The 18,020-nt window shown below is 41.5% G+C and overlaps 1 protein-coding gene across 4 annotated transcripts in view; it reads right to left on the bottom strand.

Moving 5' to 3' along the window:
- Window positions 1–16,679, bottom strand: part of LOC101163147 (ATP-binding cassette sub-family A member 1) — a 31,785-nt gene extending 15,106 nt beyond the window's left edge. For 3 of the 4 annotated variants that reach the window (XM_004066268.4, XM_011480256.3, XM_011480250.3), the window contains exons 1-11: window positions 16,544–16,679; window positions 13,573–13,680; window positions 12,405–12,498; window positions 11,930–12,071; window positions 11,516–11,634; window positions 8,074–8,195; window positions 6,856–7,047; window positions 5,535–5,624; window positions 506–749; window positions 284–423; window positions 86–202 (exon numbers count right to left, since the gene is read on the bottom strand). In XM_004066268.4, the coding sequence (XP_004066316.1) occupies window positions 86–202; window positions 284–423; window positions 506–749; window positions 5,535–5,624; window positions 6,856–7,047; window positions 8,074–8,195; window positions 11,516–11,634; window positions 11,930–12,071; window positions 12,405–12,498; window positions 13,573–13,638 (1,326 nt within the window). In that variant the 5' untranslated portion in view covers window positions 13,639–13,680; window positions 16,544–16,679. Of the gene's footprint in view, window positions 1–85; window positions 203–283; window positions 424–505; window positions 750–5,534; window positions 5,625–6,855; window positions 7,048–8,073; window positions 8,196–11,515; window positions 11,635–11,929; window positions 12,072–12,404; window positions 12,499–13,572; window positions 13,681–14,030; window positions 14,050–16,543 lie in introns of those variants that run through there. The other variant, XM_023960589.1, reaches the window with a different exon arrangement.
- Between the last annotated feature and the right edge of the window lie 1,341 nt (window positions 16,680–18,020).

The following is an 18,020-nucleotide window of genomic DNA, read 5'->3' as shown; positions in this document are numbered from 1 at the left end:
GACACCCTCGTGTGAACCTCCCATGTAAACAGGATCCGTACTGTAAGCACAGTCCTGTTTAGTCTGATGGAATGACGTCACTCACCCTGACCATGTCCATTTCCTCACTGTTCTCCATGAAGTTCCAGAATTGGGGCTTCATTTCTTCCCACATTCCCCCCAGGTCCCTCAGAACGCCCAGCTCCTGGAAGGTCTTATTAACCTGAAAAAGACACACACGTTCAATAATTCCTCTCCCGTCATAAGGTGAAGATGCTTTCTGCCGTGTGGGGCCTCTCTGTACCTCGTGGATGATCCTCTGTGTCGCTGGAGTGTCTGGGGTGTACAGAATCTTCCCCATGAGCAAAGGCTTTAGTGCTCGCCAGATCATTCTGGAGATGGGGCTGGATTCCAGGCTCTTCATCAAGTTGTTACAGTAAGGGGCTGAAAGGATAAGAGTGTTGACCAGAGTTAACTCAAGTAAAAAATGCTGTTTTGCAAAAGCTGCAGATTGTTGGGTGCTTACTGGAGGAGTTATCGTAAATGGACATTGGCTCGATGTCACTGTCGTTGCCGTGGTTTCCAAACAGGGCCTTGTAGTTGTTGTCTTCGTACCAGTTGAGAGACTTGATTTTGAGGCCCCCTCCCTCTGGGTGTCCACACACAATCCGGGACACGGCCTGGTACATTTGGTTTGGAGACCCCGTGGGGTTTGCAGTCAGATAAAGGATCTCCTTCCTCATGTCCTTCCAACTCTTCATGCTGGAAAACTGTTAAGATAAAGGTAGAAAAAAACTCTGTTACTACAGCTGAAAGCAGATAAAAGCAACAAAAAAGTCTTACTAATATTGAATATTGTTTTTAAATAATAAAGTCAAATATTATGAAGTATCTCCTTTTTTATGAAGGTATGAAGGATTTCACTTTGGAACTTTTTTTCTTCTTCTAGGAAATTCTAGAATTCTCATTTAATTAGGGAAAGGGTGTCTTGTGTTAATAGCAGCAAATTACTTTGGCACTAAATACAAAGTCCTTGATCGCTGAAGAAATTCAAGGCCGACATCTGTGGCACGAGTGATATTCTATACGTGGAAGTGAGGCGCTGCTCTGGTGGGGTGGAGGCACTTAGCACTTGGCGCCTGCTAGACTAAGATAAATTTAACTGCTGATCCCAGTCCTGTTGTTCTACCTCTGAGTGCGTATGTGTGTGTGTGTGTGTGGGGGGGGGGGGGGGGGGGGGGGGCATCACAGTGCAGAGGAGGCAGCTTCTCACGTGTGACATACATATGGAGCAGCAGGATGCCCTGCCCAACCCTTTTCCCCAGTGGCTGCTGGGTAGTCGCAGCGCTTTTGTTTGAAATTTGTAATAAAAAGGTCAAATCCTTGTACACAAACGGCCACACTTTGAGTCGACACAACAATGATTTTTAGCAACACAACTCCCCACAGCTCTGCTCTTTGTTTTAGGATTTAATGATGCCCCCAGAAGGAATTAAAAAACATCTGACCATTTCCTTCTTCTCTCCAGAGAAACCAGCAAAAAGGAGGAATTGTGCGGCTGGTTTTGTGATTCCAGTCATATGAATGATGACATCATTGAGGAAGTTTACTGCGGTTCAAACCAAGGTAAATGGCGGTCAGGAAACAAGTTCTTTATCAAAGAACGTTACATCTACGCAAATGTGCTGCTACTTTGTGACAGCAGAGAAATAAAGGAGGGGGGGCTTTGTTTTTATAGAGGCAAGGCTTAAAAACTGTGGGTCACAAAAAATGCTTTTGTTTTATTAGGCTGATGAGACACGTGTGTGTCAAACTCAAGGCCCGTGGCCCGCCATGCCATTTTATGTGGCCCACGACTCTGCGAGAGCATAAAAGTTTTTAGTTTCTTAAAATACATTTTTTTTAGTTGAGTACATATTACTTATGTGTAGCTGCAGTTGCAATTGTTCAATGTTTGCAGGTCTTATGTGTGTATGCAGACATTGTTGTCATCAAAACATCAGTTGGATGCAAAGCTGTGTGCAGCCTTTTTTAGTCAAATGTTACACGTGTGATACATCTTCTTTGCAGCTCAGTTTAAGTTATTTTTCTTTATTCACTTGGACAGTTTGATCCTTCATTAATGGAGTTATGTGGGTTTTAATAAGCAGACAAAATTTAAAAGGATTCATGCAGAGTGAGTGACAAGAGTAACAAGTAATATGAGTAACAAGCATAAATATGTTTTCTATGCAACCGTAATTGTCACTTTAAAAAGTTAGATTAATAAATAAATGAGTTATTCAACATCAAGGAGTAGTTACATTTATTTTCATTACATTTAGTTACATGTATACGTTATATCTGGCCCTTTGAGGACAGCCACTATGCTGATGTGGCCCTCTGTGAAAATGAGTTTGGACTAGAAGATCCTTTCTGAATACAGTGCAATGTAAGCATAAGCTGGTCAAACATATGAAGACCATGAAACAGTAAGAATATTTAACCAAAATTAAGGTAAAGTGATGAGAAAACTATTAACTTGTAGCTTTCGGTGCTTTCTTCCTGATGACATATCAATTTTCCCCAACATAATTCACAGATTTTGATGGATTTCTATTACTTTCCTTGACACAATGGCATACTTAAACAGGAAAACTCAAATTGAAGGACTTGCAGAGTTTTGTGCGGCTGCTGTAGTTAGAAATTAGAGCAGGAAATGTAAACGGGGGGAGGAGGGTGCCAGGACAGAGAGGGGTTATGATCATCGGTCGTTCTCGTGCCAGGAAAGCTGACACATGCTCCAGCTAATGAGGCGATGTTCCGACATTTAAAGGTAAATACGCCCTAACTGACAATACAGACGTAAACAGGCAAGATGACACGCAAACAGCAGAGGAGAGGACCGCCTCAGAGCAGGTCCATCTGTTCTTCTTCTGAAGGACAACATCATTGTGTCGTTTCAACTATGCAGTTTTAGTTTTTCCTCTTGAACATCAATGAAATGCAGGATTCTCGCCGTGTTTTGAAACAGAAAAGTGAGATGCGTGGGTTTTTTTCTTTCACGTGTTGCAGCTGCATTTATGACCCGTTTTCCTGCTGTCTCTGCAAACATCTGAGGGCTTCTGTGTGCACAGTGGTGTTTATTGCTAGCTCTTTGTGTGGGAGGTTTGGCTGTGAGGCTTTCATTGTGCATTCTTGTTTATCATTCTACTCTAATGATATGTGTGTCTTCATTGCATAAACGTCTTGTGATACTTTAATTGTGCTGAATGAGTCAAGTTGTTCATCCCCATCTCCTCTAACTCTCAGCCTTGCCTCAAATACGCCGAGTTTATGAATCGTACAGGTTTCTGTCCTGAGATGATCCTGTTTTTTCCCTCAAGTTAACCTGTGAGACAAGCCGATTCCTGTAACACAGTCGCTGGCAGGCAGTAGAAGAGGATTGGCCGTGGGTAACCTCCCAGCAGAGCCAGGTGAGGTTACTATAGTTCAAGTCTCTGCTGAGACACACAGCTGTTCTGCTCAGAGCCTGTTGTAAGCTGGCTACAGAAAGAAACATACCAAGAGTTTACACCAAGTGCGTGCTTTCCCTAATGCATGCTTTCTCTTTTGGAAATAAAACTCCAGATAGTCAAACACTTGGAGTAGGACTTATTTGCAGTACAGTTTAGACCGAGGGGAAACACGTTCTCCTTTGCTTTTCTCAGCAACTGCTCAAGTAATTTAGATAAAGCAAAAATATTTTTATGCCCTGTTTTTTCTACATTTTCTTCCATGAAGATGACTATGATCATGCTAAAATATAAACGAATTATTACACAGCGTATATGTGTGCATGATGACTATTCTAAATGCAAATTTAAGGGAAATTCACATTCCCACCTCTGCAGTGTCAGACTTGTAATGTTAAAAAAACAAAACAACTTCTGACAAACAGAAAAAAAGGAGCCTGGAGAGAAAATAGACTAATTTATCCAGTCGTGTTCTGCATCCCTGTAAGCAGGCTGGTGTGTTCACTCTCAATTTAGGTGAATAGTGAATCTAATGTGCAGACATACTTCAACCCGACATAGTTCAGATCATGCGTGCTCTATTGTAGTCATTATAGATATGTTACATGTTATTATAGACACAAAATCAAGCTTCTATGCTCTGCCTTGTTTTCTGGTAATGCACATTTTCTTCCATTGACGATCTTCTCAGGAGTTTGAGATTCCAACACAGTCCTTTCGGGGTTGCATGTTTTCATTCTGCCAGCGGGATTTTGTCAGCAACCAAACAGCGGAGCCTCTGTGCCAGCTGCTGCTCGCTCGCCGAACGCTTCACTTAACATCTGAGCATGATTACATGTTGCTCCTCAATCATCAACAGCCATTTAGCGTGGCAAGAATAATTCACATGAACAAGAAACAGATTTCTGTTCTTGCTCGAAGATTTATCGTGAGAGGATGTTTTCCAACAGCTGCCCTGACTTTGCAGCAGCAATCAGAACCGTGTTGAGGCTTTGAAAAGCTGAATCAAAACGAAAACTGGTCGAAAACAAATGAAATGTGGACAGGAAACCTTCAGCCGCCCGTGCACACACATGCATGCACACACGCACACACATGCAGCTGGATCTTTTTCTTTTTTGCCGAGTCATCAAAACTCCCGCCTCAGAGAGAGGGAGCTGTGGTGTGCTTTTCAGAAACACAACCAAATGCTGCATCTCTGATTTCTCAGTGCATTCCAGCAGTGTAGACGGAGTAACATTAGCTTAAGTCAGGCCAATGTGTTAGTGTGTACTGTATGTGTGCGATCATGTACCGCGGGTGAAAATGAAAAGAATGAGGGCATTGCACTGGGATTTCCTGAGTCACACTTTGTATATAAACTATATACATATATAGAAAATATATTTTAAAAAATCTATAAAAATACAGTTGGGTTTTTTTCTGTGCAATCCATTCCTCCCACAGTCCAAAAGAGTTCTTCACTTCATTGTCCCTAAGGGTGACTGAGAGTGTGTGGCTTTGTGACAGGCTGGCGACCCGTCCAGGGTGTACTACGCCAGGTTGGGCTCTGACAACCCTGTGATGGATGGATGGAGGGATGGATGGAGGGAGGGAGCGAGGGAGGGAGGGATGGATGGATGGATGTATGGATGGATGGATGGATGGATGAGCTCTTCCAGTGAAACAGAACTAACAGGAACTTCTACGTTGCTGCAAACCAGGTTAGAAATGTGGAATGAAGGTATAAATCCAAAATAAATGCGCCTGAATGCTCAGAAAATATTTCAGAACAATTTTTTTTGTCTATTTTTTTCTAAAAACCAACAGCTTGCATCACAAAGGAAAATCAGAAAGTCCGCAAAGTGGCGTGAAACTGTGCACAAATACAGTATGTGCACTTATGTATAGTCAATAAAGCCCTGACCCTGGGCACCCCCGCTTGGACTTCTACCTGCTATGCAACACGTTTTATTACCTCAATGTATCCAATTCTGAGAAAGAATTGATTTTCCTCACAAACATGGTGGCTGAACTTTGAATGGCATGACCCTAGAAAACATATTTGCATGCATCGTTTACCTCCACGGCCAACGCTCCCAGGCTCTCCAGAAGGTTGTCAGTTGCAGCGGAGACTTCCTGAACAACTTTGGGGTCTGACTTCACATCCCTCTGTCAAAAAACAAACAAACAAAAAAAAAACATTAAAATCAACAAACCAGACATCACTATTGTCTTTAGGTGGAGTTTAGGATTTGTTCTTTTCTGTTCGTGCAACCCTTATGCCACAATGAACCTCAGCTTTCTAAACCCATATAAACGTGTGGAGTGAAAAAAGTCACTGGGGAGTTGAGGGAAAATAAAACATTGTGGTTCTGGAAGGTAGGAGGGAGTTGAGAAAATAAATGTTGATATCCAATGTTCTTGTCAAAGTGCTGTGTGGGTCCGTCAGTGTTTATCTGTGTGGGTTCTCATTTATCACAGACTGAGCTGTCGGCTGCTGGAAGGCCTGACGTTTGTGTTGTTGAAGAGAGAACAGATTTACTCATCAGCTACATCCGTTTCTCTATTATCCACTTCTTTCCTAACTATTTCTCCTCCTCACACAGGACAGAAGGCAGGAACTAAGTTTTGCAATAGTTCTTAGTCCTAAACTTTGGACTGGATTGCAGAGAATTTCCACAATTGCTTCAAGGCTGTAACATATTAGAACTGCTGGCCAGCAAATTGCGGATGTTAAGACAAATGTTTCATGAAAAGTCCTGACGTCTTCTTTTTTTTTTGTTTGGTAGTTTATTCCAGGAAAGTCTTATGCTTCCGAATATTCTGTCCACCTCTTGCTGCAGTGACTCACATTCAGCGAATGGGTTTTACGGGTAGAAGCATGCATGCAGAGGACAGGGATCCTGACTAGTAAAGGATCAGGACAGGATCAGGGACTAAAAAAAAAGAACGATTGAAATACAAAGACAGAGAGCAGGGGGTTGACTCCTGAATTTATTTTGATATCAAGTCCCCCGCAGTCGCATAAAAACTTATTTTTGTACTTTTGATAATTCACTCTAAATGCTGCAATTATTAGGAAATATTATTGATAAACTGTACTTTTACCCAGAATGTAATCATACTTTTGATGGCGCGTTTGAGTATTTTGGTCGTATGTATAACCGCTTCAACCTCTGGGGGTTATGGCAGGTTTTTTTTGGTTTTTTTTCCTCCGGTCGACACAAAGTTACAGTTAATCGCGGAGCGTTTGTGTCACAAGTGGTTCACACGCTCTTTGATTAAAGCGGAATGGAAAGGGTTGTGAGTACTTCTGGTCCAAAAGCATCTTGTGATAGCGTCCACAAACAAATGACTGACTGTCAGGGTGAACCCCGTCCATTCCTGTGCTCAGACTTACCCGGATGGGTTTGAGGAAATCCAAGTTGGAGAGGAAGTGGCTTTGAGCTTTGTTCAGCCAGTCACTTGATGAGTTGCAGATTATTTGTTGAGTTAAACGGGAAACATTAGGGTCAGCAATCACGACAAACTCCTCCAGAGAGGTGGTGTTGCAGAGGTCGCGAAGATGGAACCCAAAACCTTTGGTGAGCACCTAAATGGTTGTAGATAAACAGAGAAAAAACATTAAGAAATACTTTCCAGGGTTATGACAATGTGCTGGAAGCTATGAAAGAACAGAGTTAGAGGAAAAAGGCTGAGTCTTTTTGTAAAGGCACTTTTTGTTGACGACCTTTGCTTTTGCAGAGGAGACAACTTTATTTGTTTCACAAATGTGACACAAATTTTTATTTCAAGCACTCGTTCAATAAAAACCTAGAAACTATTTTAATGGAACTTCATTCATTCATTCTTAGTCAGTGTTTTTCTCAATGATGAAAAATACTAACTTAAGACACTGATAGAGTGGGATTAGGAATCCCATTATTTTCCTTTTTGCCCTGAAATGTTGGTGGGGGGAATGTTGCTCTCTGATCAATAGACGTCCAGCGGACGGGGAGAGCGGCGCAGCATTAGATGGCGTAACATGTTTTTGACTTGGAGCCTCTGGCTCTGCACGTGAGGAGCAATGTGAGGGGGGGGAGGGGGAAGTGCAAAAAGGAGAAATGAGTGGATGATAGCCTTGAAACTGTAAGGCAGCAGCGATGAAATGGAGGCTGTGGGGATGTGATACACTTCATCTGGAAGGAGAATGTTCAGGAGGGTCCGTGTAGAAACCATCACTTTGTCAGTTTAGAAGAAGGTTCTATGATCAGGAGAGGAGTTGACTAAAACAAAAATACACCTAATGTGTTGGGAACAATAAATCCTGTTATTTCAAAGAGGGAAAAATCCAAACAAACAATATAAAGACAGATGGGACAGGGGTCAGTGCCCGGTACAGTGTGCAGCCACAACCCCCACCCTCTGTGATTCTACTGCTGGGTATTAACGGCTTAGCTGTGCTACAGAAAAATCCTTTGGTCCAACAGAGACTGTGAAGCCAAGGTCATCAGATTTATGAACAGGCACGTTGGCCGGGGGAATACGATTATCTCCTGGATGAAATGGACACAACCAGGAGGCCTCAGAGGATTTCATCATACGTCCCCATAGATACTTTAGGAATGGAATTTCGTACCTTTTCAAGATTGACTTCGGCCTCCACAATGTGCCTTAGCGTGTGGTGAGGAAGAGATGCATTGTGGTGCAGAAAATGGGAAAGAGTTTCATTGTCTTGTAAGAAGTCCTTCAGCTTGAAACCTGGAGAAAAAAAACAGATGTTCAATCATTCAGGAACAGAGGTTTTCAAGAAGATCAGAACAAACGAGGAGGCTGCGTCTTCAGTGATGGATTCCTGGCATCAGACTTAGTTTCTGCAGTTTAGCAAAGTGTGTGTTTGATGGGCAGCAATACACAAGCAGAGAGGGTTGTGTCGTAAATGTCGTTGGTTTGTAGCCCCTTTAAAGACATTATAACACGGTCCAGGTGAAAACTCGATTCTGATTGGCTGCTGGGCGTGGATTAAAAAAAAGTGATAATGTACACCTAAGAAAGAAGTTCCAGTCACATCGCTTAAATGTTCTACATCACTTCTATAAAACAAACTTTAGCTTCATCATCTGGAAAAAACAAGCTGTAAGAGGTAAACTTTCTTTCTGAACCGATGCTTTCCTTAACCCATCATGACGATCAGCAAAGATCGTGCCATGACAACGCACGGCACCGCATATCAAATAGTCTTCTTTTTGTGAATAAACCATTTAAACTAAAAAAGATTAAAATACTAAACATTGATCAAATATTTATTTCTGTAGTAAGTTACAGTGGTATATAAGAAGTGTACATTATCAGAAATGAACGCACTTTGCGAAAGCAGCCTTCAGGGCTCTGTGGCGTCTGTTGATTTCTGATAACGAACACCATGATCAGCCATCATCCCTTGCTTTACCAAACTCAGCGTAGGTTGTGCCGACAACCTGCCCAAATAATCGTAGAATTCTTCTTTTTCCCCTGGAACCTCCCCTGCAGACACTTTGAGGAAAAACCCTTCGTGCGAGTGTCTCACAGTCGTTTGACATAAAGCGTCTCATTAAATGACGGATCCTGAATCACTGGGAGCACTAATAACAGCCGTGTCTGCTGTCTGCATTGCACTGAAGCCATTGCATAAAGTGGCTGCTGTTCCAGTTCCAGTTCTACATCTGCACTGTTACTGTAGCTGTTCTTGTCAGCAGAGGTTACAACAGAGCGTTCAACCTTAACCCGGATACTGCTCCCTATCTGTCTCACACCTGCTTTTTGCTTCAACTTATCCTTTATCTCTGTCAGGAAAACCTTTCTTAAACTTTCTGTGAACCCGAAAAAGATTAGCGGTTCCAAAGAGACCGCATGTGCTTTGCGTCCGCACAGCTTGATGCATGGAACTGTATTGATTTTTCTGAGACCCAGGATACTGTAGCATTCTGTCAATGACCCTAATCTTCAGTAAATACATTTTCCAAACAAAGACCAATTGCAAATATCAATAATCTCCTCTATGCTTTTCCATCTAATGTGCATCCTTCCAACCGTGCACCTGACTACTGTCTTCCTCTGGATCCCTGAAGGGGGCTCTAACTTTGCCATCAATGAGTTAGATCTGGAAAGTTTTTTACTATCACAGCTATAGTGGTGTTTTCTTGCTGTTCCCCTTCATTAAAGTGTATCCTTGTGTCTTTTTGCTCAGTACCAGATGACATCTACAGCCACAGGAAACACACTTCAGCTGAACATCCCTTAGGAGGAAGTGAAAGAGAACAGTGCGTTTCTGTTTGCTCAAAAGTCACGCTGCTTGTTTTTGGGGGTTTTAATACCAGCACTTGTTTATCTTCTTGGAAAGAACCATTTGTACAAATTGAGTTAAACGTGGACGTTTTGATATTCTGTTTTCACCTTTGTGCGTCTGCCGTCCTCTGCGGTTTTCTATACAACTTCAACTATCAGGGGGTTTTACTGCAGGGATTACTAAATAGAATTAAAGAAGTCTCCCAGCCAGACTTTAAAGCCCCACGGACATGAGCTCAAATCCTCTTGAGGAAATACAAAACTGTCACGCATAAGTGTTCAAACTGAAAGACCAGCAGCGACTGCAACAAATAAATGGATTGTGTGAAATGTTTGCGTTTTATGTCCTTATTTGTCTCATCTGGAGCTGTGCTGAGTTGGACAGTATTCTTTCATGTTTACTTGTCTGTCAACAGCTGAGCCCTTCATCAACACCAGTCTGAACATGCAACCTTTTGTCTGTCATTAGTCATTTAACCATCCTGACGTGACAAACAACAGACACCAGCGTGATCTCTGGGAAAACTGGCCCAAGGGGCTGAAAATTCCAGAATCGACAGCAACTTTATCCCAAAGAACAGGAAGTGCTGACATACATTCAAATCAGCAAGTGTCAGCTGCGGCTGCAGTTTGCAGGAATGGAATCTCGCCTCCATGATGCTGTGATGGACGCAAAAAGCAAGTAATGACTTCTCCTTCTCCATATTTCTGCTGACTTTTACCTATATGAACTCTGCCCTCTTTCATCTGATAAAGCAGGGACGTGCATTGGGTTCTCTGCCTATGTAAAGGTTGCCTTCTCTGCACCAACTCCCCTGGCTTTCCTATTTAAACCTCATTGCTCATCCTGATAATCACCACATTATCAAGCAACACAAGAGGGAGTCCATTTTCAGCTTTTTAATTCAAGCCGGTATTGAAGAGACGTCAGCTGTTTGCTTCAACACTCTCTGCATTTTACCACCTGAGGTCTGAGGATCTGAAATTACTGCCCAACAACTCTGCACCTGAAATAAAATAACTAAAACCTTTTGGCAAATCACTTAAGACAATTGAAATACAGAGAAAACGTCTGAATACAGGACCAGAAAAACAGGCAGTAGATAAAAAACGTCTCTTTGATTCTACCAGCGCTAACCCCATTTGTTCCCATCTTGTGCAACTAATCACAAAGGCCATGTACAGGGGACGCCATCTTATCACTTCCTAACTGCTGATAAGATGAGCGACATTAGCTTTCACAGAACAAACTATATCTGGATTCAGCATCAAGGAATCAGCAAAACCTCATGCTGTACTTTATGGCACCTGAATGTGTTCATGCAGTGTTACGTAAAAACATGGAACATCATTCAAGTTCTCCAGTCTCATGAATCTGCACAAAACAGTCCCCGCCCACATTTCAGAGGCGGGTTCCCTGTCGCTCTGCAGAAACTATGTCCTAGAATACGACACAGGCTTTTGGGTTTTGCCTAAAACTGGCATAATCATAATTAAAAAACCACTGGGAACACTTCAAAAGACAACTGGAGTGACGCTTTAAACAAAGCAGAACGGTTGAGCATGTTTTAAATGAGCAGGATTTTTTTTCTAGCTTCTTAAAGTGTGTGTGCACTGTGTGTACTGTGTGTACTGTGTGTACTGTACTTTTTGTTTTTCTATTGTTGTTTTCCTTTATTTTATTTTATTTGATAAATTTGCTAAAAGTGAAGAAAACTGAATGAGAATTCCAGTTTTACTGAAAGGGTTGTTCTTACGGGCAGTGTTCTTCTGAAGTTTCCTGAGGGCCCTCAGCAGTCCTTTGTAGCCTTCGTAGCTCTTATCGTTCTGAGAGTAGAGCAGGATCTTCTTGGCATCAGTCAATAAACGAGAGATTCTGGTGATGTTAAGAAAGAAAAGAAGAAATTCATCAAGCAGAAGGTTTCACAAAGCTGTTTTGTTTCATTTTGATTTAGACAAGCTAGATTTTTTCTCCTGGAATAGGTGCCTGTTTCTACTCTGGTTTTGAAGCCTGAAACACAACATTGGTATCAGCTTTGTGCATTTTCTGTTTCAGACCTGTTTACCTGAGTAAATGCAAAAAGAGAACGATGACTCAAAGCCAAAATGACGATGATTAGAACAGAATGGAACTCGTGAATATTCATCCATGAAAAAAGCATTTCACTCACATTGAGTCATTAAAATTCCCCACAACTCCTGGACTCTCTCCCGGAGTGGGATGACGGAAGCAGGGGTTGTTGGCGTTACAGATGATGCCTTGAACCCATGGCAGGGTGCCTGCAGAGGGCATGGCTTTGTTGGGGAAGTGGCCTGGAAAAACAGAGAAGAATCCGGTTTTCATAACGCCCTTCGGGTTCAAAACAAATAAGTTGCCATTCGCAGGCGCGCTGCACAAACCAGCTGCACCAGAAAATCATTTTCCAGGACGTGAGGTGATATCACTAAGTCACAGTTCTAATATTGACAAATTCAACACATCAACACTGTTTGTCAGTCAAAAGGACCTTTGGTAAAAAGCATGTTGATCTTTCCTGAGACTTTGTGCCAAACACTGCGCCTAAATATAGATGGTGTATTGGAACTCTATCAGTTTCTACCAATCTCTACTGAAAAAGGTTTGTTTTCTGAAACACAAGGACTTACATTCATGTTGTTCATAGGGTGGGTAATACATCCGGACTGATATCAAAATAAAGAAAATGAACAGGGGCCAGATGATCTCAATGAGCAGCTGGATCTGTGGCACAGAGGAGAAGAAACACTGATTTACACAACATTCTTGACACACAAATGCATCAAATGCACAAGAATTAGTGCACTAAAGTCAACACTTTCTTATTTACTCCAATGTTTTGAATGCTACACTTTTTAGTAGCAATGTTTTACTAATCAAAAATGGCCCTATCGCGAGCCCATGTGAATTCTGGGTAAAGCATTTCGGTGAAGGACTTGTAACCGAGTGAGACGGATCTGCTGGGTTTAAATGATTACAAGCTTTTCCGTCTGCACCTTCTCATCGTCTGTGCAGTTCTGCTGACCCTGTCTCAGCCTGAAACAGCAGGACAGACGTGCATTGTGGGGGATTAAGAATAAAGCTACTGTCTTAGAGACTCTCAGTGTCCTTCGGTTGGAAGTCACTAGACTGAAAGTCGAGCAGCCACAGCGTCACTTTGAGGAACCGCAACCACTTGGAGGACAAACAGCCTGATTGTATGCAGATGAGCTACACATAAAGAAGCCCAGTGCTGCAGTGCCAGACTGAATGTCATTAGCATCACTTTGACTGGGAGAACAAACACAAAGGAGGACAGTAACTTCATTAAATCTCTGACATATGGGCCACAAATGAAACCTTAAACCCCCAGCAAAAAGTTTAGATAAAACAATATTGTTCCACAAACATGTAATATTTCAAAAATAAATATACAAATCTGTAAGTTTTTGATTTTTTTTATTTGATTTGAAATGGTTTATTTCAAGCAATCAAATAAGAGTAATACACAAAAACAATATAATCATCAGTTATACATTCATACAATGACGAATCAAACTGATTAATAAATATTGCTTGAAAGGGAGTGGAAGGAAGCGAACTTATATAATCCCACCCCGTCATACCGTAACCATTTTATTACATGATTTATCAATATCCGGTTCCTAGCTTTTATCAGACAGAATTAAGAATCCTTAGGTATCAATAAAGCACATAAAAAAGATGAATTACTTAATTATTATGTAAAAATAACCATTCTAGAAATCAACATGGCAAATGCAGATCAGTTATGGCTAAAGGAACATTATGATCACTTACAGTTTGTCTCCGTCGGTAGGTAAAGTTCTTCCACAGCAGCAAACCCAACTGAGTGGAGACTGCCATGTTGTCTTCTCCCCACCTTCACAAGCAAACTCCTGATCCTCACTGAAAAGCCCAAAAAGACCAGATCAGTAGTTGCTCCACGCAAGTGGGGCAAAAGCCACAGACCCAACCCTCTGGACGTGCTGACCTGTGGTTGGCAGAAGGGTTTTTCTTAAGCATCTGAACATTATTTGAAAACAGAACAGAAACTGGTGACGTGGATAAACCCAAACCAAGTAAAACTGCGCCAAATATAGTGGCAAATACAACGAGGAGTCAATGAGATCTTTTTAAAGCAAAAAACGGTAAAAGCATCATGCAAAAAGCCATTATTTGGCTTCCTATGTAATTTCAGGAAAAAGAATTATTCCTTGGATAAAAAAAACTACCAAAAACAATTGTATGATATTCACCTGTTAAAGTGTTTGGATCTGAACTGCAGACGAGACAAATTAACGGCAGCACTCAGCAACTAAAGTTGTCTTCTGACTGAGGACGACTGCAACCAATTCAGAGCAGCTTCATGCAATCTGGCCAAAGTTCAGGCTACACTTCATCTGGGTGGACGTGGGCAGCCAAGGTCTGATGTGGGGAAAGTGTCTGCTGATTCACTCATTTGCACTAACTCCAGCAAGACAGTAGATAACGCAATTACAGATACTTAATTTTATGAAAGAACTGTGTCACCCTTAAAAATTGCTAAGACCTCAGCAGTGGTCTCTGTTAAAGCTTTTTTAGATTTAAGGGACTGCAGCGGCATAAAAGCACGTAAATATCAGGCAACATTACTTTCTAAAAATGTTCTACCATGTAGTGAAATGGTTCTGAAAAGCATCTGAGTGTCTTCAGAGAAAGAAAAGTAGAATAGAGGCTACCCTGAACGACCTTTATACAGACAAACTCTGGATCGGGTCGTCGTGGGAAGACGAGAGAACGCAACAAAGTCAAGGAGTGTGATGTTCAAACACGACATCCGTACCAAAAACAAAACCCAAATCAGTCAGTCCTGTTCTGTTTGGCTTCTGACCACATTTACCCTAAAAAGATACGTCTAAACATCCCATTTCACGGGCTCCAGGCTGCCTGGATAGCTGCTGTGGAATTTAATTATTCACCTCCCTGAAATACCAAAGAAGTTAAACAATCTCCCTCAAAACCAAGCTGCTAGATGTTGGGTTAGGTTTTACTCTGCAAGCATCTTCTTTTTAAAGATTGCCTGTTGGGATTTTGCGCAAAAAAAAAAAAGTTAATACCCAACACATGTTTTTGCGCAACAAACCTAACTGGAGTATTCAAAATGTCGAAATAGAATTGGAACAAGAGCGTGGGGCTGGGATAAGCATAGAACACCCTGACCCCTGCAAATACCCCGAAGTACATCTGTTTTCTCTGTGAGTCACACCATTTATTGGCAGCAAGCAGCAAACAAAGCAGTAAGACGACCTCTCTCTTGCTGAGAGATGCTCTCACTCGTTTGGAAACGCACATTTTAAATGAACACAATTGTCCAGTTACTAAATATAGATTTAGACCTATATCTATTTTCAATCATATAGATCTATATGTATATTTAATAAGCTGGGTGGACTAATAAATCACAAGATCTGCTGAATGTGGACAACATGATCAATTTGAACACTACGTTCAGAAAACAAGGGGTTCTCTCTGAGCCAGTCAAATGGTGCAGAGTACCACATGCGCCCCCTAGTGGCAAAATCACAAAAATCCCATTTATGAAGTTGTTTATCAAATTCTGGCTCACGTGTTACATCACACTCAGGTCCATTTTCCCCTCAACTCTTTTGTCTTCCTTTCTCTTTCAAAATGCATCGCTGTTTCGCTTTTTAGACCCAAAATGAGCTGCAGACTAAATGCGCAGAACATTTCTGCAGTCATGACAAAGAAAGGTCGCTTTAAAAAAGAATAGTCTTTCGCACGAAATGCTTTTACATTTGAAATGAAGAGAGAAAGGGATATTTTGTCAACATCAATAGATGTCTCCTGACATGTATTAATGTGTATTAAAAATACATTTGAAAAAAAACCGCAAAACATTTTCACCAAGACAATATGCACGACAAGCCAGGGCGACAACTGTTGTTTTTTAGGATACTTGTTTAACGTGGGCATCAAACTTCATCTAAAAGCTGTTAAAAGTCCTCGAGTCTGACTTTCATCCTGCTTCATTGTTCTATTGATGAGGGGTTACCATCGGTCATTCGTTTTAGAAACACAGAGCAGGAGTCAAGCCCGCACATTTATAACTACCAACAATTGGAAGAGACCTTCAGAATAAAAGCAGGCTCTGTTACAACAATCTTCCCCACCAACTGCTTGAACACCCATTTGCAGCTTTACGCGTTATTGTGGTACTCACATACGCAGAAATCCAATAATATTATTTGTACGAAAACATTTGTTTTTAATCTAAAAGTATACGATTCTAGTTCATGGGCACAAGAAGCTGCTGCAACTAGCAGACTTTTATTTTTTTAACCTGTACCGGAAGCTCACATATTAACAGTTGCTAGCTTAGCTGCCATCAGTAGACCAGCCCGATCCAGACAGAACAAAAATAGGCAAAAACAAAGAAAATCATCATTAGATGTCTATTAGCACAAAAGTATAACCAAAAACATATCAGTAAACGAACTGCTATATATTGTTTCTGTTAAAACTTGCAAATATGACTGTTGTGTTTGTTTTTTAGACAACTGGCTGATACTGAAATTATCCAAAATATATAATGTCTTGACATTGTTTGCTTGTTAAAAAAAGAGGGAAAATCGGATTTAAAACGTATAACAGTATTGTTAATACGTTCTAAATGTTTTTTTTTTCAGAGACAAGTCATGGTTTAACAAAGACATTCATACACAATTCTAAAAACCAAAACAAAACAAAACCTTCAAAAAAGCCACTTTACCTTTTTTCTATCCACTCTTGTTCGTGTCATAGGGTGTCCCAGAAAAACGAGGAATAAACTTCCCTTGTCGGGACTCGCGGTGAGTCTCGCTCGTCTATCTCAGTGTGTTGTGACAAAACAGTTTTTTCTCCTCCGCCAGGTTTTATAGCTCCGCTCGATGCGGAGAGCAGCAGCGCAGAGGTAACTAACGGTCATCGTTTGTTGCTGCCCCCATATTAGGCAAGCACGTGCGCAGGAAAAACATCTCTTAAAGGGCCAGCGCCACCTCAGCTGCTCTCTGCTCCTTCAACTCTCCGTGAAGCTGAAGAGGATTTAATACCAATGGCATTAAAAACTAATTGATAAAAAAACACACCAGTAATAAAATAAAAGACATTAAAATGGTTTAGTTTATGTCAATAAATGCACATTAATGCCCAAAAGATAATAATCGTATATCTCGCTCAAAAGACCAGAATCCAACAATGAATCAAAATTTTGTCACCAGGGAAAATATTACTTTTTTAAAATCTTCTCAACGGCGTTAAAAACATTTCTCTTGGAAATATATAAAGGAATATACCCTCGTCTTCTAAAAGTGTCAGAAACTATAGCTGGGGTTCAATGGACAAAAGTGATCAGAATAAACGGCTAATCAGAATGAAAAATGTTTCATGTAAAGATGCCGTTCGGAATACTCTGCCCCGATCAGGCGCATTCGGATCAAAATTTCCTTCCGATCGAGATAGGTGAGTTATGCCAATTATTGATCCGATCGTGCATATAAACAGTTTATTCCAATTGTGGGTCACTATTGTGCTTGCTTTTACGTCATGCGTAGATGGTGTTGGAGCTCCAGAGGAGGTTTTGGCGCACCAACAGACACCGACCGGCTGCTCCGCGCGAGCGAATAATGTCTCTGAGCGGAGCACCCGGACTCGTAGCTTCGTGATAGCGGGCAAAGGAGGGTACTTCGCAGTCCGTCATCTCTCCTGGGAGAACTGTGTCTCCAAGCAGAGCAGCGGCTTTGGGACAATGTGTTATCTGCCGGAGGCGGCTTTTGAACGCAGAAATGCCGCTCAGCACAGTCCTGCGGAATCGTGAATTTGTGTGTCTCTAATCGTGTCCAGACAAAATAAAGGCTGATGTCATTCCCACATATTTACGTGCAGCCAAACTGCACATTGCATGGATTTTAAGTTCATCCTCGGCTAAATGTTGTTGGCACATGATAGCTTAACACTTCTTCCGGGTACGTGCGGCCAAGAATAAAGCACTGACCGCACATATTAAGAAAATCATAGGTGAACAGGCACTTCATAACATCATAACAATCATAACAATATTAAAATCACGTTTAGAAGATCATCTCGCTCTTTGCAGCAGCTTCGTGTGTTTACAACGGAACTTGCTATTTCTGTACAAGAAGAAGGCCATTTGAAGGCCACTCATGCTGATAAAATGCCCATTGCTTTCCCCAGCTGCTTGTTCAGTCTGT

Source organism: Oryzias latipes, chromosome 1, assembly GCF_002234675.1.
Source record: "Oryzias latipes chromosome 1, ASM223467v1".
NCBI lineage: Eukaryota > Metazoa > Chordata > Actinopteri > Beloniformes > Adrianichthyidae > Oryzias > Oryzias latipes.
This window is presented reverse-complemented; position numbering and strand designations above follow the sequence as displayed.